This window comes from Ranitomeya imitator, chromosome 6 (assembly GCF_032444005.1).
Source record: "Ranitomeya imitator isolate aRanImi1 chromosome 6, aRanImi1.pri, whole genome shotgun sequence".
Lineage (NCBI taxonomy): Eukaryota > Metazoa > Chordata > Amphibia > Anura > Dendrobatidae > Ranitomeya > Ranitomeya imitator.
In genome coordinates, this window is record NC_091287.1 from 369341853 (window position 1) to 369366888 (window position 25036).

Sequence of the window (25036 nt, forward strand, 5' to 3'; positions counted from 1 at the left end):
GAAGCCCCCAGTTGTGAGCTTTAGCAAGGCTGGTTGTCAAAAATGAGGGGAGCCCAAGCCATTTTTTAAAATTATTTATTTAAATAATTAAAAAAACAGTGTAGGGACCACTCTAGTCTTGATAAACAACCTTGATGAAGCTGACAGCTGGGGGTTGCAGCCCCCAGCTGTGAGTTTTGTCTGGTTGGTTAATAAAATAGGGGGAAACACATGTCGGGTTATTCATTCATTTATTTCTGAACGATCACAGGTGCCGGCTGTGGAATACACCCATCCTTCGCACCTACTGTCACTGTTATTAGCGACAGCAGGTGTCGGATGATGGTGGTAACAGTCCCAAAAGCCCCCACCTGCTGTCTTTTGGACTTTAATGCTCAGCATTATCCTCTACTCACCAGCAGACAGCCAGCCTCAGCAAGCTGCCGGGAACAGCGCTTACATAGCACTTCTTCTCCGATGGTTCTCTGCGTGGTACTGATGCGGCACACAGCATATGCGGCATATGGTTGCCACATGTGTGCCACACATAGTACACACACATGGACAAATGGACAAGGATATCTCCGGTACCATTTTTTCCGGTACCAGAAATATCAGGACTTGTGAAAATGGCCTACGTTTGTTTTCACATGTTGCATCTGCATTGCTATCTTTTTCTTTGATGCACTATTATCCCTTTCATTTTCAAAAATTTCAGTAAAAGTGCTGGATTTTCACCATGATTGCAGCGGAAAAATGCACCCTCTCCACTATGTGTGAATGCAGTCTAAGGCTATATTACATTGTAAATATCCCTCAATGCCATGGCTCCATCAGAGCTTACATCTGAAGCCCTGGAAAACAAGATTGGGCCATTGACCATAATGATTCAAACAAAGTCACTTTGTGCTGTTTCGGAAATAATTTTTGTCCTTTTTTGCTGGTGTCAGCATAACATGGTCAACTGCATTTTGGTGTCTACCTCAAATACGTGGCTAAAGACAAAAATAATGTCTGACAGAGATCACAGTGACTAAATCTGCATCAATACAGTCAATGACCGGGTCAGCCCATTTTCTAGGACTTCCTAAATAAGCCCCAATGGAGCCAATGAAGTGAGAGTAAAGCACAATGTGAACATAGATTTACTGGTGTTTTTTACCAAAGAATTAAAGAGAAGCTTTCACACCTAATAATGCTATTAATCTGCAGATATATGGTTAATCCACAGGTTATTGGCGTTATGACGGTGCTTGGCCACTGTATTTAAAGTGAAGCACCAGGGGGAAAATTTTATTTCTCCAAGAAGCCACCAGCTGTTAGTCATGAAGGTGTGCCCAGAGCAATTACAGTCATCACTCACGGCATTGAAAGTAGCAGCTGCAAGTAAGCCTTGGCACAAAATGACAGCTAGCTCTAGGGTGCACCCATCTAAAGCCAGCTGTCAGTTAGTGCCACCGTGTGCTTAATCTTATATTTTCAGGTAAAAAACAGTATCCCACCTGGCAGATTGCCTTTAAGGATACAACTAATTTACATACTTTGTCTGAAATCAAATTTCCATAAAATAACATTTATTATTGTAGCAGTTATTTGCCAAATAACATTGTAAGATTTTGGGAATTTGCAAATTTGTTTTCAAAAGCTTTTACTTCTTCAACATAGAATTTTACTACCGTGTGACATTTTGCCTTGTACCGGCAACTAGCACCTTAATATGCATGTTTTATCCTCAGTAAAAGTCAAATTTCAAATTGCATTTACAACAGATTAAAACAAGCTCCTTAAAAAAAGAAACAGCGAGAAAGTTAAAACAACAACAGTATAAAACTCAACAGCACCACAAATTAATGGAACTATAAATGAATATCTAATAACATTAAGATATATTGGGCTTTACATTTGAAGTCACATTTTTGTTTACTTGTTTATTTCTCGGAAAGATCTTGGTTTTAAAATTCTCTTTCCAAAGCTTCCAGTTTAATGAGTCCTGAAATAACACAATTCATGGCAATTAGATTGTGATCCAATCAATAACACAGCTGCTGAAGTTTTCTAAAAGCTGAACCTAACCTTGTTATCATTGTTCTAACATCAAACATCAACTTTTGCAATTGAAATTTATAAATAACTTACAGGAATCTGTTTTGCTATTGTGTTATGTATTAAAGGCTTTTTTTCATCAATTTCCTGGATTATATGTGCACTTTTTACAAATTAATGTTAAAGTTTTGCTGATATATCAGTTAGGTCTCATTTTAGCGTCCAATTTTTCACCAACCCATTTTATCTGTGAAGAACATGTATCAAGACATTTGTGGTGCTGTTCAATTGTTTAATTTTTAAAGAATAAACTTAATGGGTCTAAAAAAAAAGAAAAAATGGATAGCATACTAATGTCATCCATGTGTCATTGTCATGCTTTCCGTCATCCATGTGCCATTGTCATGCTTTCCATGCTTTAATGTTTAATAGATGAAGCTTGAAGTAGTTTGACATTTTTTTATTGTTTTTTGTGTGAGTGAAATTAATTAAACTTTTCTATTGTTGTGTTCTTTGAGCTACAACATTTTTCAGTTTTTCAGTGACATAGTAATATAAAGGCTTGTTTTTTTTCTGGATAAGCTGTGATTGTCATTGACATCATTTTGGGGATGTTATATCTTATTAACATACATTTTTTAACTCTTAATGAAAAGAAACATGAACAACAAAACAATTCTGCAACAATTTTATTATTTGGGTGAGACTCAATACAAATATGGTGATACCAAATTTATTTTGTTTCATTTATTATTACTTTTGAACAGTTAATTCACTCATAGCTTGTTGGTCATCATAATTTGACGGCTAAACATTTCACAACTGTCCATCAACAAATCAGAATGAGGGTTTAATTTTTGCCTTACAAACTTTATATCTCTTTGGTGCAAAGTTGTGGTACATGTGATAATTTGGTCACTTTTTATTACATTTCTAGTAGGCAAAAAACATCAATTCTTCTTTTGTTTATTTATGCAATTTTAAACACCATTCACCAATCTGTGTATTTGAGATCTTATCTTTATTCTGTGGGTTGAAACGATCATGTCAATGCTACATTTATATATTTTTTGTCTGGTTTATTTTAGTATTGAACAAGAAAGTACTTTTTTAAAAAGGTCTATTTTTGTTACTATGTTCTGGTTTTCATAGCCTTTGTATTTTTTTTTCATTTATGGAGCTCTATAACTAATTTTGGGTGACAAGCTGTAGCATTTACTAGTACCACTTTTTAGTACATACTATACAGCTATTTGATCAGGGTTTAATTCTTTTTTTGGTGGTAGTTTTTAACAAATAATATTCAATCTGAAAAATTTTAAAATGTTATAATTTATAGAACGCTCCATGCCATATACCATATGTTTTTGTATTATAAGTTACTTTTTCCTCCGAATTTGGGAGGAAAAAGGGTTGCGGATTATAATGCAAAGTCAGCTTACCAGGGGAGAGTCCATGATGGTGGAGAGGGTCACAGGAATCAGGGTCGCTGCTTCAGGAGGCCAGTGGCGGCTGGAGTGTGGCAATGCCACAGTGCCTGGATGCTCATTAAAAGTCGGCGCTGTGGACGGAGTCCCTTTTCAATTCAGTAGCCTGTTGTGAGCTTTAGGAAAATGGTTGCCCGAGGCGGCACATACACCTATTTTCCAACCAAATCTGTGCATCTTATAGAAATTTCTCACTGTGAACTGTGGTGAACTCACTGAGCTGAGCTCCAGTGAACTCACTGACTTTTTCTCATGGTGCTGAGGTCACCGCAGTTCAGGGCTCTGGATGGAAATGTAGCCTCAATGACCCACAGTAACCTTGATGATGTAACCTCTGGTCACTGAGGCAGCTCATTCCTCAGTGATTCTCAGCCTTGATGGTTGCATCTTGGCACCGTCCATGTTGAAAACTATTTATCCACAGACATTTATTATGAGCGACGGACAGGTGATGGATAAAGTTGTTTATTATTTTTGTTTTATTGCAGGAGAGGAGGGCTTCAGTGGAATGGGCATTATATACATATAAATTTGTTATTTTTAAATAAAAAATGAAAACTATTTTGTTTTTACTGCAAGCAAAATAGTTTTTACTGGCTGTGTGTTTATTAACAAGATAATTTTAGGATTTTTAATGGAGTGGCGTCTTATAGACGCCTCTCCATTAGTAAGCCATGGGTGTAATGTCACCATCAACCCAAAAAATATGGACCCCACTTGCGACCACCACAGGGCAGGAGGGAAGAGCCAGAATTGGCGCATCTAATAGATGTGTTTATTCTGGGGAGGGTGCAGGCTTCAATTTTTAGCAGGGGGCACAATCCATTGCCTCTTAACAGCCTGAGAATACCACACCTAACTCTCTGCTTTAGCTTGACTGGTTGTCAAAAATGAAGGGGAACAACACACCTTTATTTAAGTTATTTATTTAAATAATTTAAAAATTCGCCAATGGGTCACCTCTATTCTTGATAACTAGTTTTGCTAAAGCTGACAACTGAGGGTTCCAGCCCGCAGCCCTCAGCTTTGCTTGACTGGTTATCAAAAATACAAGGGAACTACACATCATTTTTAAATGTATTTATTTATAGTGCAGATGGCTGATGAATACTACCATCAGCCACCACCTGCTCTAGATGTTAACAGTTGAATACAACTTTCAATATTATCCTCTGCTAGCGCTAATCACAGTGTGAGCAGGGGACAGTGATATGAGCTGTCTTTCACACCCGGCCCTAGGGAACGAACAGTACTACTGACTCCTAGGCATTGGTGCGTGTCACACCGATGCGGCACATGGTTGCCACATGTATGCCACAAGTATTAAACACACAAACACACAGACGTGGATATCTGCGGTTCTGTTTTTTCCAGTACCGGAAATATCAAGACATGTGAAAAAGCCCTTATAGTTAGAAGATATATATCCTTCTCTTTCCCTCACCTGTAGAATTTAAGCCCTTATGATCATCAAGATCCTCTCTATCATCTGTAAAGTGCAAGCACTTATGATCAAGAAGCACGTCACTAATCCCACCCATTGGCACCCATGTCACAAAACCACAGGTCATTGATTGGTTGGCATGACAACCCAGGGTCTTTGGTTACCATTGCAGGATAGCAATTGATTATTTTAGCTACATAGAGCAAGATTGAAGCCCTGCTCTGTGTAGCACAAGTGATCTGATGATTGCAGCTTCTGTTTTCCCATGGAAACTGTAGAAGCAAGTGAAAAGTAAAAGCATTTTTTTTTTAAAATATTAAAAAAACAGAAAAATATAAAAGTTCAAATCACCTCTCGTTTGCCCAATTCAAACTAAAACAAATAAAAAATACACATATTTGTTATCTCCATGTTCAGATTGGCCTACTCTATCAATATAGAAATAAATAATCTGATTGGTAAATGTCATAACGAGTCAATGGTCACTATACCATTGCATTAAAATGCAATAATGAGCGATCAAAAGATCGCACCTACACCAAAATGCTTTCAATAAAAATGTAAGCTCAGCACACAAAAAATAAGCTCTCATCCAGATCACGAAAAATGGAAACTCTAAATGTCTTGGAAAATTATGACTTTTTTTGTATAAATTTTAGATATTTTTTTCACCACTTAAATATAAAAGAACCTCTACATGTTTGGTACCTTCAAACTCTTAATCACATGGAGAATCATAATGGCAGGTCAGTTTTTGCATTTAGTGAACATGGTAAAATAGCAAAACAAAACAAAAATGTGGAATTGCACTTTTTTTTGCAGTGTGTCATCAGTGTATGGTCCATGTGTCCATTTCACCATCAATTTCATCAGTGTTTTTCACTAATGTATAGATAAATTAATAAATTATAAAGCTTCTCCTATACAGACAGCACATGGATTGCACACTGATGCTATCCGCGTTGTGCACTTATTTTTCGTGAACTAAACATGTATTGGCCTTTTTCATCCATGATACCAGAAAAAAAGGTTATGTTTCTGTATGATTTGCTCAAACACATGGTCCATGAAAAAACACGGACATGTGAATAGCACCACAGTTTATACTGGGCATGTGTTGTATACTTTAAAAAAAATTTTATATAACAAGTACTGTATATGCAAGATGGCTGTCTGAATGAGGCCTAAGTAATATTTTACTTAGATAAATGCCTTAATCTAGCCACTATGTGACTGCATAGCACAACCAGCACTGTTTGAAACCCAGTATATACTGTAAGGTAAAGTTCATGTGACCTTTGAAAGTTAGTTATGTCCTCCATAGTTTTGTGTGCAGCTCAGTGTGCTCAATAGTAGAGCGGACGAGTGCAGCAACTGCCTGCTATTTATTTGCCTGCAGAATAGTGCATGTTGTGCTTTTTTTCCACACAGAGCTCAGTTAGAGTCATAGTGGCACATAGGCTAGCGTTACTCCATGTGTTGTCCATGTGCAAGACTGATGTTTGATTCTGTTGCACCCAAGGGTAAAAAAAAAGAATATTTCTGAACTGAACCTACGTCTGAGTCGTATTCAATTTCTGAAAAAATTTAAATGAGAGTAATCAGTGATATTTGCAGTGCAGCTATATGCAGGAGATTCAATATATTTTATCAAATATAAAAATAAAATTCAACTTTCATCCTGAAATACATTTAAACTGTTGACACAATTTGTCAATTTTTTACATGAGCAAAATTAAATTTTGCTTGAGGGTAAATCATTTTTCTTTTTCTAATGTTAGTTTTAGCAAGACTCTGTATAATGTCTATCAAACTGACTCTGAATGTCAAAAGCATGGAAACTATTCAATCAGCATTTAAATGAAGTTGTCATGTACAAAATAATTAGCTTTTATGGAAGAATGGTATAATAACAGTTTTCTCATTTTTTTTATTTTCAAACATTTTGATTGTATGATACTTGAAAACATAAATATATAAATTATATATGTTACGTGGTTCACAATTTTGAGACCACATTTAAAATATGACATTTTTGGCTTTTTTCAAACCTGTAAAAAACACACAATTTTATAGATTTAAAGAACTCAAAACAAGAAAAGTTATAAAATTAATATCCCACACTTTGCACAAATTATGGATTAGTATTTGAAAGGCATCATACTGCAATAAGAAGTTTCTTTATTTTCTTACACTTGATATAGATGCCATCATGGCATTGAAATGCGTAGTGGACAATAAGGAACCCTTTAATGGATATTACAGCAATAGACTTCTTTCCAGCAACTCAGACAATTTTTAAGTGTTATTTTTTTCTGTTTTGGTAATCTCCGAATAAGGCATTCATACATATTTGAGATTTGCAAATTGATTTGCAGAATGTAGAAGTGTCATCTTTACAGCGTGACACAATGCCAGCTAATGAGAAGGAGACTGGAATGTCAATGAATAAGAAACGATTCCTAGAGCCACTATCCAGGTGCCATGGGATTCTGATATGTCCACTGGACCATGGTTCTGCAAACGCAACTGTAATCTATTAATGTTCAACATGTTGCTTCAGAGATACCCATTGGCGCTCAATTGTATTCACAACAGGAGACCTTAATTGGCCACTAAATCACTTTCACCCTGTTCTCCTTCAGAAATACAACAACATGTGTTTTAGATCGCCATGTTGGAAAAGTGCATGTCTACCTAGGGAATGGTTGCATCTTCTCTTTCTGTATAGAGCCGAACATTTGTGAATTTATGATACCAATAGAAAAATTAATTTATCACAATACTTGGCACATACTGTGAATCATTGATGTCAGAGTCCTTAGGAGAGCTTCTAGTGTCGGGGAACTACATTTCACGGATGGTATCATGAATTCACATGTGTAGTACTGTATGTTGAAAGAGAAGATGTTTCTATGACTTTGTGGGGTGTAGTCATTTTTTTAATCAATTAATTTAAGCAAAACTGAAGACTTTTCAAGGAAAGATATATTTTTAACCTTACTTTCATGTTATGGGATTAAAACAATGCTCTTTGAAACTCAGTCTTGTCAATTTTTTTTTCTGAGGGTTGATTTTTAAAAAAAACAAAAAGACAATTAACTGTGCATGTCTGTTTTTGCGCACCAGTTTTACTAGTCTAATTTGACAACCATACACTCCCCACTCATATTGTGGCCAGCTGCCCCATTTTTGCTTTGCATCTGCTAACCTAGAATTTCTTGTTACTTCCTTTCTGACAGGGGTTGCATAAATGGGTTTGAAAAGATTGTCAAAAAAATATTACATCATTGTAAAAAATGTGTGGTAAAAGAAAAACTTTCACTAACAATAAACAAGGTAATTTCAAAGTTTAAAAATATATACACCAAGGGTAGGAATGTGGTAGTCGCTAGTAGCAGCAGAAGCACCATGTCAACCACTAGCTCACACTATCCAGTCAGTAAAACTATGTGCAAGTGTACTTGGAAGAATTAATGATTTGATGTTACTTTGAAGGCTAAGGGTGGTCACACAAAATTTTGACTTGATTTAGATTTTTCTTTTCTTCTTTCACTTTGCATTTTGTTAATTGATACAAATATATTATTTACTTTTCTATTTTTGAAAGTATTCTTGCTTTTGATTTTCTACTTTTACCTTTGTAACGTGTTTCAAAGTGGTTAAGGTCCTGAATATTATTTTCAAACATTCATTTAAAGCCACATGAGTATACAAAAGTTTACGTGGAAAGGATATGTTTTTAAGCACCTTACATGATAATATGGACCTCTAGGTTGCTACATATTTGACATTTGACAAAACTATCAAGTGGACTCCAAGGGATTGTGAGTTATTTTCTCTATACCCCCAGGAGCAGGTATGGACTACCCCAAAAGTAATTCCTCAGGTTAGACTAAGTGAATAAGAGTCAACATCTATATGGACTCGAGATACTCATTTCTAGCAAAAGATTTGTAGCAAAAGCAGACTGTCTTGAGATAAATCCTATTTACACATTTATAAAAGTGTTTCTTGATTGTATACTTTAAAATTACATTTCAATGTATTTACGGTACCCACTGTACTCTCGCCCTGTTATTTAGCACCAGTAATGCAAGAGAGTATGTGCTGGCTAAACGTGCTCCAAAAAAGTTATAATCTGCTGCACACAATTCATATATTTACTGTAAACACGAGGTTGGAATACATCTTCATGTGCAGTTTGAGTCATAGTTTTGTTTCTCATATCTATTGATTTTTACCCTAAGTTATAAAATAAAGAATGAACTTGAAGTAACTCCTTCAATGGATGTGGCTTGAAATTATTACAAAGTAATGCAAAAGTTGTGCAAGTAAAGAACACTCCTCTAAGCTGAAATTGCAACCCCAAGAAGGAAAAGTAATGACATTATGCTATTAATATCATGTTAATGATATGAAAACTGTGAAGAAAGGAAAACTATTCATTATCTACTATGAGTGCCATGCACAGAAACATAAGGACTTGACATGCTATTAATGAGGTTACTAATAGTTGACTTAGGAATGTTCTACCACACTATGCACTTGGACATGAAAAAAATCCAGATCCATTGCTGGCAGTTCCCCTTGTAATTTCTGACCGAAGGTGTCCCAGATTTGCTCAGTGAGTGACACTATAATCCCAGGAGAAAGATAGGTGTTACATTCCAGACTTGTCCCCAATCGAGCACATATAGGACATTATTTGTCAGCGATTGCAAAGAAAGCTATCAACAGCAGATCTTGATGATTGGTATGAACAAGTGTATTCAGTATGGAAGTACATTCATCAAACAAATGCATATTAGTACAGAATTTAATATTATTCTCTTCAAGCAGAATCAGTAACACTCAGTCAGATCCCAGCTATCTTTTTTTTCATAGCAGTCATAAAATTACAACTGCACTATGATCGGTTGCTATTGGCAATAATTAATTTTTTTTTTTAGACATTTTTAAAAAGTCTGCACCAATATCTTTATGTGCCAACATTTGCTCAGCAGTCAATGAAATATCTTTACTATTTTAAATGTTGTCATGAATATAAAAAGTGTTCAAAAAAACCCAAAATCCTGGTTATGGGATTTAAATAAAGTTGAACAAGCTGTATTTGTGGCAAGAATAAGAATTATCCATTTGATTTCCCATCATGCATGTTTTCTAATTGAAAAGAAAATTGCACATGTTCCCGATCAATTTGCTAAAGCACTCAAATGATTTTAGGCATTAGTTTGCAAACACATTGTATATATGTCAATCTAATGATTCAAATCATTTTTTTTTTAGAGATTCAAAATTATTTTTGCACATTTTACATTGTCCAAAAGTAATGTATAATTGCAACATTCATGCTACTTTACCTGCTAAATCCATATTTTCGATTAGCTCTTTTTAATTACTTCTTTGAATGTGTTATGTTTTCAGCTCTTCCCTAATTACAAGCATTGTGTTCAGTTTATTCAGGTTGATGCAAATGGTACTAACATATTTTTATTTCAGCCGCTGCACACTGTAACCGCAGTAGACCTGGATGAACGAAATCTCAGCTACCCATTCTCTTTTACTCAACCTCCACAGGAATCAACCAATACAAATTTTATTATCACAGACAACCGAGGTAATGTCCTTTATTACTTTATATATAACTGTGTATACATATAAATGTATTATGCAGATGAGTAAATTAATTATTCAAAGGTTCACATCATGTAAAGGATAATGACTGTGTCACGAGGCTCAGGTCAAATTCCGGCACCTTAAATATCACAACCTGAGTGTAGAGCATGAAGAAACGGCTGAACGTAGGTCCCTGACCTCAATTTGACAGCCTCAAATCTGCCCATGTGGCTGCCAAGTTCAAGTCAGAAGACGTGTGGCTGGTCCATGCATCATGGTCAATATTGGGGAATTTATATATGTAAGTCTGAATTTAGCCATTTAGAGAACTTACTCAACAGGTGACTAATGTACAGGGATATCCGAGTGCAGAACCCACTGCATTGACTGTACTTGAATGATAAATTATGAAAATAAATAAGGCTGCTTTTGCATCTTAAAGGAGTTGTCCAGCCTAACACGTCAAGTTTGAAGTCACTCTATGCAGACTGCACACTGTGAGGATTCTCCGACTCTTGCACCGGGAACAGTGATCACATGACCAGAAGTATGCCAGACAGAATATGACTAGCCTGCTTCTGGAAAGCATGGTGCAAGTGTATTGCATAAGGCAGGAAACTGTCTGGCCGGGAGTATGCATATCGCATACTTGCAGTCACATGCCGCTGCTCCCGGTAATGACAACAGAGAAAACTCCCAGCATGCAGTGCATGTGCTGTGAGGATTCACACTTTTTCTGTCACATAGAGAGACATAGAATGACAGCAGACTTGTAGTGCTAAACCGAACAACCCATTTCAGCTTATGATTTTGTACGATAATTTGTGATTGGTATTCAGATCACCCATTGAGAGTATAGGTATTCCTCTCTGCTCTTTTACTGGTCAGGTAAGTACATATGACAACATTTCTCATGTAGAAATGCATGTGAGTTCTTGAGGTTGAGAAACCTACTCCAGCTTAAACACATATTATGGGTTGGTGATGTGTTTGTGTAAGCAGGTGAATGGATGCAGTAACGCAGAAGCGCAGATCAAGGGTTAACAAAAATGCAGTTTAATGAACAATAATTAACTCCTCGCAGGGAGATTATAGGGAGGGGGAAACAGGTGGAAACAGTGTAATTGTTATTCAACACAACAGTCTTTTTATCAAATTTAACTCATCGTGACTCCGCTGTCCTTTAGTTGCTTGCAGTCTGATGAATGAAGAAATGCCGGTGGAGATCAACACTACATTTTCAGGCTTCTCCACTTAACACACGATCGCACTTCTGGAGGCAGGAGGCGGTCACCAGTTTTGCCCGCTGAGCACCTAGTCCTTAAATCTGCAGAGCCGAAGTGTAGTGCCCTGCTCGGTGTGTGCCCCACTGCACACCCGCTGTTAACTGAATGCACCACGATAGTTCTCCTGGCACTTGTCCCTCACTGTACCCGCTGGTACCTGGGTACTCACACCACGCTGTTTCTCTGCATGCCCACTGATACTTGGAAGCCATCTCTGTACCCTTCCTGGGTCCTTGCTCCATGCCTCAGCTCCCCTTGCAGAGCACAGCCAGTGCCTGTCTTCTCTTTCTTCTGGAGGGAACCCTCTGCCTTTTCCCAAGCTAAACTCTCTGTCTTCCCCCTGCTTACCACGCCTACTCTCTTCAGGTCATGGGTCCTGTCCGATTATCATTTCCTTCCCCCCTGTCACACTGGATGCAGCCTCGGCCATTCTGGACCCTGTGTCTCAGAGGTACCCACAGCCTGGTCTCCTTCTTTATATTTGCACTTACAGATATATTCTTGTTCACTACTCAAATGAGTGAAATATAGAGTAGCTATTATTGCCATTGTGTATCTTGCTCTTAGACAAAAGATTCTAATAAGGATAGGTTTGATCGTTGAAAAATAGTTAACTTAGACTATTCTATATATACCTTATTGCTTAATCTGTAAACATGACAGTCAAGCAAAGCCAAGTGGGACTAATCAGCTTAGAATTATATTGTTTTACTTTGGTTCAAATATGGAAATTATTTAATGAGTAAGTCTGTCTCTATTAAATAGAGTTCAGGCAGCATGAATCACCTCACACGCTTCATTGAAACTTTTATGCTCCCATCCTTTAAAGTAAAGATTTCTCAATTATCTTTTCATCTCTCATTTGCAAAGGTAATGTCCAACATGATGTCCGCTATTTTGATGTTGGTCATTAAAGGGTTGTCCACTACTTAGCCAATCCCTTCTCAATCACTACCTTTTTCACATGTAAAATAATAACAGCTATACTCATCTCAGGTGCCCTCACCATTTTAGTGATGTCAATGTCTGTTCTCATGGAGCTCACGATGTTGATATGTCACGTGAGCCCTGCACATAATCAGCAGCTGCTCCATTTTCACTTATTTTGAATAAATCTGACACCTGGTAGAACTGAGAGCTGCTGCTGTTAATTTTGGTTGAAAAAGTTGAAATTGAAGCGGCCGCTGATTGGCTACAGGGATAGCATGACATAAAAATATTAATCAAGAAGTGAAAGAGCTGATGCCGACATAGCTGGAATGGTGTCCGCATTGGAGGTGAGTATAGCTGTTATTACGTTACACGAGGGAAATATAGGCATTCAGTAGAGATTGTCTGAGCAGTGGACAACCTATTTAATGTGCTTCTGAAAATATAGATAGACAGACTAAGATAGATAGATATGGAATAGATAGATAGATTGATACACAGATTGATTGACAGATACAGTTTTTTTGTGTAAGATTAAAGCATATATATTGGTATTCTACAATCACATATCTAAGTTCTTTTCATTCTATTTGATGTGTCCCATGTGAACTCATTGACTTATGTACTTTTTATTTTAAGAGACAATTATAACTTCCTGATAGGAAACAAAAATGTGCACACTACATAAAAGTAAAAATCCTGGGGAAAATATTAGAATTCTTAACATAAAAATTAATGGAAGCAATAAAATGACTTCCTTGCTCACCATTCTGTTTTATGTCTGATTAACTCATTGAATAAAGACTCAAGTTTTACGCTTGACATCTGTATATAAGTATGTTTGATTATAAATTTAAAGAAATATTCAACTTTTAAATTCCCACACTTAGATTTGAAAAAGAATCAATTGAGGTGATTTTTTATAAAATAGAATTTATACTAATTAACTATTTATCCTCTTGCATTTTTTAGTGTGCTTGCTACTTCTCGATCGTTAGTGTTCCTTTGTCCTACTAAGACGTTTCCCAAAAAAATTTTATTCAAATTTCCTTAGGTGTGGCTCTCTATATATTTTCTGCTGTTTTCCCTGCTTAATCATTCAATGTAAATGAAGCTTAGCATCTCCACATAGATTTGAACAATCTCCGATTTGATTTGTGGCAATCAGCATGAAAAAAGTTCGCCTTTTGTATGCCAAAAAAAGTGTTCAACCATCTAATTACATGAAAATTGTACTCCCATATGTCCAAGTTCATCTAAATTGTTGCCAGACTTCCGAGAATCCATTGTCTTTTGTGAAATAATTAATTACATTCAAGCTCAATGAAAGATGCCTAGCCGCCGTTATTTGGTGTAATAAAATGACGTACCTGCCAGGTTTTGGCACAATTGCATCAATTTTTTGAAACTACAAACTCACCTTCTTTTTGTTTTTGGGTATTATTGTTACTGCATCTGATTTGATTTTTTTCCTGGTAACACCCTGAAAAGGATTGTGAGAAAGATAAAAGGTTTTGAAAACTATTCAACTAAAATTTTTTGAAATTTTTAAGTCATTTTTTAAATATCAACCTTATAAAATAGGTTAAAAATTAAAATCATTCGGACATTAAAAAGACATTACGGAGGTCAAAACATGTTTAATCAACTCCCAGGGAAACAAAATTAGGCGATCAGTGGAGGTCTCAGTGCCAATAGAAGAAATAATTGTTAACATTCCTGAGATGTGCTAATGATGTTGGAACATTCTGCTCCTGCATGAATGGCCAATCAAAATTGTGTACTGGCTAATAGTATGTTGAGCCCGCACATTGCTTGCTAGTATCTGTGCTCAGAGTTATCACTGTGTATGATAGGACTGTAAAAAACATCTATTATATTTACTGTACTCACTATTTGTGTTATGTGTTGAGTTGACTATTTTGTCGTGTTAGAAATTGGGGGCAAGTTTGTCTCAAAACAATTGTCTTGAGACTTGGGCATTTGATCTTTTCTGACCCTAACAATGCCCCTGCCTGCCTGTTACAAAGGTCTAGGGCCACATCAGCCAGCAACACATTTAGCAGTTTTGGCATCAACAATTATATCACTTATTGCCATTCTAAGATGTATCGGAGAAACACAAGTTGGGGTGGTTAAGCACCAATCTGTGGTCAGAAATATCTTGTCATGCTGTCTCTTCAGTGTGGTTACTTTCAGTACTGTAACAATAGGAGAGGAGATGTATGAAAAACACAAAATATCAAGAATAGATCACACTAGGATACCCTATAAGGTGTAAATGCAAAGGTAGGAGCAGGAAGAGTAACCCCATGCATATCGCCATAAAGTGCATGGCTTCCTCAGAGGAGAATTGTTAATTCCCTGTTTATAACCTCTTTGTCAGGCTGCATTGGTGACACCTATTTATGGTACATTTATTTTCTATTTTGGAACTTTTTTGGTTTACTCTTTATATTTTTTTACATTTATGTATGCTTTCATTCCACTTCATTGGATATTAGTGGATTTGGATAATTTACACTCTCATGAGCCCTATGCATATTGATTCCAACTGTGGTGTGCAATTTATACTTGTTATATAACGTATATACTCGAGTATAAGCCGACCCGAGTATAAGCCGACCCCCCTAATTTTGCCACAAAAAAATGGGAAAACTTATTGAATCGAGTATAAGCCTAGGGTGAAAAATGCAGCAGCTACGGGTACATTTCAAAAGTAAAAATAGATACCAATAAAAGTAAAATTGAGACATCAGTAGGTTAAGTGTTTTTGAATATCCATATTGAATCAGGAGCCCCATATAATGCTTCATAAAGTTTGATGGGCCCATTAGATGCTCCATATTAAAATATGCCCCATATACTCCTGCATAAAGGGTAATAAGGGCCCCATAAGATTCTCCATAGGGAAATTTGCCCCTTATAATGCTGCACAAACGTTATGGCCCCATAAGATCATCCATACAGTCACTTGCCCCGTATAGTGCTGCACAAACGTTATGGCCCCATAAGATCATCCATACAGTCACTTGCCCTATATAGTGCTGTACAAACGTTATGGCCCCATAAGATGCTCCGTACAGTCACTAGCCCCATGTGCTTTTGCTGCGATAAAAAAAATCACATACTCACCTCTCCGTCGCTCAGGACCCCCGGCACTTTCAATAGTCACCTGCTCCTCGTTCCGGTGTGGCTCCATCTTCAGCACTGACGTTCACGCAGAGGGCGCGCACTGACCACGTCACCGCGCCCTCTGACCTAAGTGTCACAGCTAGAGGACGCTGAAGACAGAGCCGCACCAGAATGAGGAGCGGTGAATATTGTGCAATTTCAGGGATCCCCTCCCCATATACTCACCTAATCCTTGCGCGGTCCCTGCACGTCCCTGCTTCTTCCAGCGCTGCATCTTCTTGCTGTATTGGGCGGTCACAGTTACCGCTCATTACAGTCATGAATATGCGGCTCCACCTCTATGGGAGGTGGAGCCACATATTCATGACTGTAATGAGTGGTACCATGTGACCGCTCAGTACAGGAAGAAGCTGAATTGCTGGAAGAAGCAGGGACTGCGCCAGGAGTAGGTGAGTATAATTACACAGCCCCCGCCAACCCCTGGGTATGACTCGAGTACAAGTCGAGAGGGGGACTTTCAGCCCCCAAAAATGGGCTGAAAATCTCAACTTATAATCGAGTATATACAATTCATTGTCTTCATACTTATTTATCTATTTTGTTTATTATCACTAAGTGTTAGGTGTCAAGTACCTGCTGCTGCACAGGGGGAATCTCGAACCATGTCCGCTGCAGTCTCCCATTCTCCTCCAGCCGCAGTGGAGCCTGCTCAGCAGAGACATCAATCCCAGTGTCTTGCTCAAGCTGATACTGTGCACTTGGTTACTGCTGCCTTTCCAGGCTTAGCCCTTGTAGCCAGCACTGATCAGTGGCGAGTAGTGTTGAGCGATACCGTCCGATACTTGAAAGTATCGGTATCGGATAGTATCGGCCGATACCCGAAAAATATCGGATATCGCCGATACCGATATCCGATACCAATACAAGTCAATGGGACATCAAGTATCGGAAGGTATTCTCATGGTTCCCAGGGTCTGAAGGAGAGGAAACTCTCCTTCAGGCCCTGGGATCCATAGGGATGTGTAAAATAAAGAATTAAAATAAAAAATATTGATATATTTACCTCTCCGGCGGCCCCTGAACTCAGCGCGGGTAACCGGCAGGCTTCTTTGTTCAAAATCAGCGCTTTTAGGACCTGAGAATCACGTCCCGGCTTCTGATTGGTCGCGGGCCGCCCATGTGACCGCCACGCGATCAATCACAAGCCGCGACGTCACCGCAAGCTATTAACGCGCTCATTTTTAAAAATGAGCGCGTTAATGACTTTCAAAGACGTAGCGGCTTGTGATTGGTCGCGTGGCCGCGACCAATCACAAGCCGCTACGTCTTTGAAAGTCATTAACGCGCTCATTTTTAAAAATGAGCGCGTTAATAGCTTGCGGTGATGTCGCGGCTTGTGATTGGTCGCGGCCACGCGACCAATCACAAGCCGCTACGTCTTTGAAAGCCATTAACGCGCTCATTTTTAAAAATGAGCGCGTTAATAGCTTGCGGTGATGTCGCGGCTTGTGATTGGTCGCGGCCACGCGACCAATCACAAGCCGCTACGTCTTTGAAAGCCATTAACGCGCTCATTTTTAAAAATGAGCGCGTTAATAGCTTGCGGTGACGTCGCGGCTTGTGATTGGTCGCGGCCACGCGACCAATCACAAGCCGCTACGTCTTTGAAAGCCATTAACGCGCTCATTTTTAAAAATGAGCGCGTTAATAGCTTGCGGTGACGTCGCGGCTTGTGATTGGTCGCGTGGCCGCGACCAATCACAAGCCGCTACGTCTTTGAAAGTCATTAACGCGCTCATTTTTCAAAAATGAGCGCGTTAATAGCTTGCGGTGACGTCGCGGCTTGTGATTGGTCGCGTGGCGGTCACATGGGCGGCCCGCGACCAATCAGAAGCCGGGACGTGATTCTCAGGTCCTAAAAGCGCTGATTTTGAACAACAAAGCCTGCCGGTTACCCGCGCTGAGTCCAGGGGCCACCGGAGAGGTAAATATATCAATATTTTTTATTTTAATTCTTTATTTTACACATCTCTATGTATCCGATACCGATACCCGATACCACAAAAGTATCGGATCTCGGTATTGGAATTCCGATACCGCAAGTATCGGCCGATACCCGATACTTGCGGTATCGGAATGCTCAACACTAGTGGCGAGCAGATGTCCAAGGAACTATGTCCTGCTTTTCCCCTACTGAGCATGCCCACAGGTCAACCTCTCATTGGAGGTTGGGGGTCACATGCTCAGGTCCTGTAGTGGCTCCTATTGGATCACTAGGTAGGTCCAGGAGAGATACAGCTATAAAAGGTTTGCATGGTCGCACGGCCATGCGCTAGTATAAATCAATTATTGTGTGGATGTATGACTGATCTGGTGAAAGCTCCGAATCATTCCCATCCCTAGTGCTGATAAATGCTCACGAATGTTGGAACTGTCTAGCGCCAGTTAGTGCCATCCAGCACCAGGCACAATCTATAGTGTCAATTAGCAGTGTTAGCCAGTGCGGCATAGTGCACAACCAGTGCACTTACCTGTCCCTAGTTAGGGTGGTTAGTGGTGTTCGCCAGAGCGGCGCTGCGTGCACCCAGTGCGCTAAACCTATTTTTAGTTTAATCCTGACACCACTGTAGCGGTGTCGAGTGCAAGAGGTCTCGAGGGACTCTGACCATGAGTCTTGATGCAGAGTTCTGTGACTCCTTGCTTGCGCTCTCTGTGCTGTATCGTGGCCCTGTGACACAACAGGGTTCACTTCCTTCATACCAGGTGAAGCTAACCCATGTGTGTGTTCTCTTAATACCACCATGTAGTCTGCCATTACCGAGCAGCAAGTGTCTTCTCTTCATGGTGGACCCGGAGGTACAATAGACACGGCGACGTTTTCCTCCAAATGGTCCTTCAAGGGGACAATTACCATAGGCCCATCCACTCTTACGGTAGAACTTTGCATGGATTCTGGGGCGGAGGGCATCTTCATGTCTTCTGCCATCGCTCAATAGCACACAATATCCCTGGTGATGCTCACCAAACTAGTGACTGTATGAGTGGTGAATGGGTCGACTTTGCCCTCATAGATAACACACCAGACCATCCCATTTACTCTTTCTATGTGCCATCCCATCAGGAGATTATCTATTTAGTTGTCATTCCAGAGGGAATTGATGAGGTCCTGTTAGGGTTACCTTGGCCACGGTACCACTCCCCTCATATTGAGTGAGAATTTTGGGATGGGGTGAATCTTGTGAGGGTAGATGTAAGAGGGAGTGCGATCAGTTTGCTACTACTGAGGTACCCGCAGATCTTTCCTCTCTCCCCAAACACTATTGGCCTTATGCGAACGTGTTCTCCAAGAGGGCGGCGGATACTCTTCCGCCTCACTACCCCTATGACTGTACTATTGACCACTTGCCTGGTACGGAGCCTCCCCGTGGTCGAGTGTATCTGTTATCTTTCCCGAAGACGGAGGCAATGTCTCAGTACATCTAGAAGAATCTAGCAAGAGGATTCATTAGGATGTCAGTGTCACCTGCAGGGGCTGGGTTCTTCTTCGTGCAGAAGATGAACGAAGAATTATGTCCCTACATAGACTACAGGCGTCTTAATGCAATAACCGCTAAGAATAAGTACCCTCTGCCACTTATATCTGAGCTCTTCGATAGGCTGCGGGGGCGAGGGTATTTACTAAGCTTGATCTGCGGGGTGCTTACAACCTAATTCACATCCACGAGGGGGATGAATGGAAGACGGCATTTAACACCAGGGACGGGCACTATGATTACCTGGTGATGCCCTTCCGGCACTGTAATGCTCCTGCCGTTTTCCAAGACTTTGTTGAACGATATCTTCCGGGATATGCTCACCACCTCGGTCGTAGTCTATCTGGATGATATTCTTATCTACTCTCCAGATATAGACTCCCACCAGAGAGATGTTTGCAAAGTCTTCGACCTCTTACGGGCAAACTCCCTCTATGCCAAGTCAGAAAAGTGTGTGTTTGAGCAGGAGTCCTTTCCTTTCCTGGGCTATATCATCTCCTCCCAGGGGTTGGCTATGGATCCTGCCAAGCTACAGGCTGTAATGGACTGGCAGGAACCCCATTCTCTCAAAGCGGTGCAGCGCTTTATGGGGTTCATCAACTATTATCGCCAGTTCATTTCCCACTTCTCAACCTTGGTAGCTCCCCTGGTTGCCCTCAACATGAAAGGAGCTAATCCCAAATTGTGGTCTCCAAGGCCTTCCTCTCTATCAAGTCACATTTCGCTAGCACTCCCATTTTACATCGACCCGATGTTGATAAACCATTTATAATGGAGATGGATGCCTCTTCTGTTGGTACTGGAGCAGTCCTCTTCCAGAAGGATGCTCAAGGTCGAAAGCATCCTTTCTTCTTCTTCTCCAATACCTTCTCACTGGCAGAGAGGAATCATTCCATAGGGGACAGGAAGTTGCTAGCCATGAAGTTGGCCTTTTTGGAGTGGAGACACCTCTCTATCTATAAACGCGATTTGCCATTTAATTTCTCTGTCCTTCGATAAAATCACACATTAGAGGACAGAGACATAGGGTCTCTGATCACCTACCGATATTTTCCAGTGTCTCCTAGTGTCCCTGGATCCTCCTGCTTCTCCCCATGGCCAATGGCGTATTCTTCCAGTAAGAAAATGGTGGGCGCATGCGCATTGCTCCCGCCAAGGTCTGGGCCAGCAACAACAGGAAGATTTTTCTTATTTGTTCATTTTGGTCACTGTGATAGACTCTATCACAGTGATCAAAATAAAAAAAATAGTAAATAACCCCCTCTTCATCACCCTCTTAGTTAGGGAACAATAATAAAATAAAGAAAATGTATTTATTTCCATTTTGCAATTAGGGTTACAGTTGGGCTAAAGTGAGTTGGGATAAAGTTAGGGTTAGGGTTGGGGCTAAAATTAGGGTTAGGGTATGTTTCCACATTAGGGATTCATTCAGGATTTGCTGTGTATTAGACGCTGCGTACAGCCGCAGCTTCCAATTCGCAGCGTCCAGATGTTACAGTATAGTGGAGATTTTATGAAATTTCGTCTCCACTATGGGTGCAGGGCAGCATCCGGCGGACCTGCATAACCGGACATGCGGTGCATCTTTTCAGACCGTCTCCGCAAGATACATAACCCAGTCTATGAATATGATGCGGTGATTCTGCATGTGTTCAATGAACACATCCAGAATCACTCCGCACACAACAGGGGGCTGTGCTTTTGGCGGAACAGGGTGTCCGCTGCATCCAAAGCACAAAGATTATGCCCTGTGACAACATACCCTTAGGGTTGGTGTTAAGGTTAGGGTTAGAGTTGAGATTAGGGTTAGGGTTGGAATTAGGGCTAGGGTTGGGATTAGGGCTAGGGTTAGGTTTTGGATTAGGCTAGGGTTGGGATTAGGGTTAGGGTTGGGATTATGGTTTGGATTAGGGTTGGTGTTAGGGTTGGGATTAGGGTTAGGGTCAGGATTAGTGTGATTAGAGTTAGGGTTGGGATTAGGGTTAGTGCTGTGAATTCTGTTTTCGGGCTCCCTCCTGTGGTCATGAATGGTACTTCGGCTGGTTCTGTCCATGGACTTTCTCTGATGCCTGTGGGTGTTTCTGAGTTTCCTTCTACAGGTGACGAGGCTAATTCGTTAGTGGGCTGCTCTATTTAACTCCACTTGGATCCTTGTCCGATGCCAGCTGTCAATGTTGTAGCATTGGTCTAGTTTGCTCCTGGATCTTCCTGGTTACCTGTTTCCTCCAGCAGAAGCTAAGTTTTGCTCTGCTTTTTTCTTGTTTGCTATTTTTTCTGTCCAGTATGCTTATGTGAATTTTGCCTTGCTTGCTGGAAGCTCTGGGACGCAGAGGGGCGCCTCCGCTCCGTTAGTCGGTGCAGAAGGTATTTTTCCCTGCACTCTCTGTGTGGCTTTTGTAGGGTTTTTTGCTGACTGCAAAGTGACCTTTCCTATCTTCTGTCTGTTTAGTAAGTCGGGCCTCTCTTTGCTAAATCTATTTCATCTCTGTGTTTGTGATTTCATCTTACTCACAGTCAATATATGTGGGGGGCTGCCTTTTCCTTTGGGGAATTTTCTCTGAGGCAAGATAGGCTTATTTTTCCTATCTCTAGGGTTAGCTAGTACTGAGGCTGTGACGAGGCGCCTAGGTCATGTTAGGAGCGCTCCACGGCTATTTCTAGTGTACGTGATAGGATTAGGGATTGCGGTCAGCAGAGGTTCCACTTCCCAGAGCTTGTCCTGTATTCATGTGCTATCAGGTCTTTTCTGGTGCTCTAACTACCAGGTCCACTATTTGTTCTAACCACCAGATCATAACAGGTTAGGTTTGTGGTCAGGGTTATGGTTAGGGTTGGGAATAGGGTTAGGGGTGTGTTGGGATTAGGGTTGAGATTAGGGTTAGGGGTGTGTTGGGGTTAGGGATGTAACTAGGCTTATTGTTAGGGTTGGGATTAGGGTAAGGGGTGTGTTGGAGTTAGGGTTGTGATTAGGGTTATGGTTAGGGTTGGGATTCGGGTTAGGGGTGTTTTGTGGTTAGGGTGGAGTTAGAATTGGGGGGTTTCCACTGTTTAGGTACATCAGGGGGTCTCCAAACACAACATGGCACCACCATTGATTCCAGAAAATTTTGCGTTCAAAAAGTCAAATGGTTCTCCCTCCCTTTTGAGCTCTGCTGTGCACCCAAAGAGTGGTTTACCCCCACAAATGGGGCATCAGCGTACTCAGGGCAAATTGGACAACAACTTTTGAGGTCCAGTTTCTCCTGTTACCCTTGGAAAATAAAATTTTTTGTGCGTTATAAATATATGTGACGCATTTGGGCATTCAAAGTGCTCACCACACATCTAGATAAGCTCCTTGGGGGGTCTAGTTTCCAAAATTGGGTCACATGTGGTTAGTTTCTACTGTTTAGGCACATTAAGGGTTCTGCAGACGCAACATGACACCCCCAGACCATTCCATCAAAGCCTGCTCTCCAAAACATCACTACTTCCCTTCTGAACCCCGACATGTGCCCAAATAATGGTCCCCCCCACATATGGGGTATCAGCATATTCAGGACAAACTAGACAACAACTTTTGGGGTCCAATTTCTCCTGTTACCCTTTGGAAAAAAAATGCAGGCTAAAAAATCATTTTTTGTGTAAAAAAATGATTTTTTTATTTTCTAGGCTCTGCGTTATAAACTTCTGTGAAGCACTTGGGCTTTCAAAATGCTTACCACACATCTAGATAAGCTACTTGGGGGGTCTAGTTTACTAAATGGGGTCACTTGTGGGGGGTTTCCACTGTTTAGGCACATCAAGGGCTCTGCAAATGCAACATGATGCCCGCACACGATTCTATCAAAGTCTGAATTGAAAAACGACACTGGTCCCCTCCATATATGGGGTATCAGCACACTCAGAACAAATTGCACAACAACTTTGGCGGTCCAATTTCTCCTGTTACCATTGTGAAAGTAAAAATTTGGGGGCAAAGAATCATTTTTGAGGAAAAGAAAGAATTTTCATTTTCACAGCTCTGCGTTATAAACTTCTGTGAAGCACTAGGGGGTTCAAAGTGCTCACCACACATCTAGATAAGTTCCTTAAGGGGTCTTGTTTCCAAAATGGTGTCAATTCTGGGGGGTTTCTACTGTTTAGGCATATCAGGGGCTCGCTCTCCAAACGCGACATGGCATCTGATCTCAATTCCAGCCAATTCTGCTTTGAAAAAGTCAAATGGCGCTCCTTCCCTTCCGAGATCTACCGTGCGCCCAAACAGTGGTTTACCCCCACATATGGGGTATCGGCGTACTCAGAGCAAATTGTACAACAACATTGATGGTCCAATTACTCCTGTTACCCTTGTTAAAATAAAAATTTGTGGATGAAAATATTATTTTTGTGGAAAAAAATATGATTTTTTATTTTCACGGCTCTACGTCATAAACTTCTGTGAAGCACTTTGGGGATCAAAGTGCTCACCACACATCTAGATAAGTTCCATAAGTGGTCTAGTTTCCAAAATGGTGTCACATGTGGGGGTTTTCCACTGTTTAGGCACATCAGTGGCTCTCGAAACGCGACACAATGTCTAATTTTAATTGTCGCCTTCAGAAGAGATTGCACAACAAATTTTGTGGTTCATTTTCTTTTTTTATACTTGAGAAAATAAAAAAAATGGTTCTGAAGTAAAATGTTTGTAAAAAAGTTTAATATTGATTTTTTCCTTCCACATTGCTTCAGTTCCTATGATGCACGTAAAAGGTCAATAAACGTGTTGAATGTGGTTTTGAGCACATTGAGGTGTGCAGTTTGTAGATTGGTGTCACTTTGGGGTATTTTCTGTCATGTGCACCCCTCAAAAATGACTTTAAATGTGAGATGGTCCCTAAAAACAAATGGTTTTGTGAATTTTGTTGTAAAAATGAGAAATTGCTGGTCAATTTTTAACCCTTATAACTTCCTAACAAAAAAATTTGGTTCCAAAATTGTGCTGACGTAAAACAGATATGTGTGAAATGTTATTTATTAACTATTTTGTGTGACTTATGTTAAGTGTCGAGTTCCCACTGCTGCACAGGGGGAATCTCGAACCATGTCCACCGGGTCTCCCATTCTCCTCCAGCCACAGTGGAACCTGCTCAGCAGAGACGTCAGTCCCAGAGTCTGACTCAAGCTGATACTGTGCGCTTGGGTACTGCTGCCTTTCCAGGCTCTGCCTTTGCAGCCAGCACTGATCAGCAGCAGGCAGGAGTTTAAGGGAGTAAGTCCTGCTTTTCCCACACTGAGCATGCCCAGGGGACGACCTCCCATTGGAGCTCAGGGGTCACATGCTCAGGTCCTGTTGAGGCTTCCATTGGATCATCAGGAAGGTCCCGGAGTGCTACTACTATAAAAGGTTCGCATGGCCAATCGGCCATGCGCTAGTGTAAACTTGTGTGTGTGGATGAATACCTGTCGAGTTATGAAAGCTCTGAATCATTCCCATCTCTAGTGTTGTTGCCTGCTCACGAATGGTAGAGCTACCTAGCGCCCGACAGTGCTTTCCTGCACATTAGCACAAGTTTCTTAGTCTAGTTAGCAGCAACTGCCAGAGTGGCGCCGTGTGCAGAA

General features: G+C 40.3%; 1 protein-coding gene across 1 annotated transcript in view; it reads left to right on the plus strand.

Annotated features, from left to right (window-relative positions):
• LOC138642673 (cadherin-19-like) overlaps nt 1-25036 on the plus strand; it is a 225822-nt gene that overhangs the window by 192771 nt on the left and 8015 nt on the right. The window contains exon 10 of the mRNA XM_069730990.1: nt 10456-10573. Within this exon, the coding sequence (XP_069587091.1) occupies nt 10456-10573 (118 nt within the window). The remainder of the gene's footprint in view (nt 1-10455; nt 10574-25036) is intronic.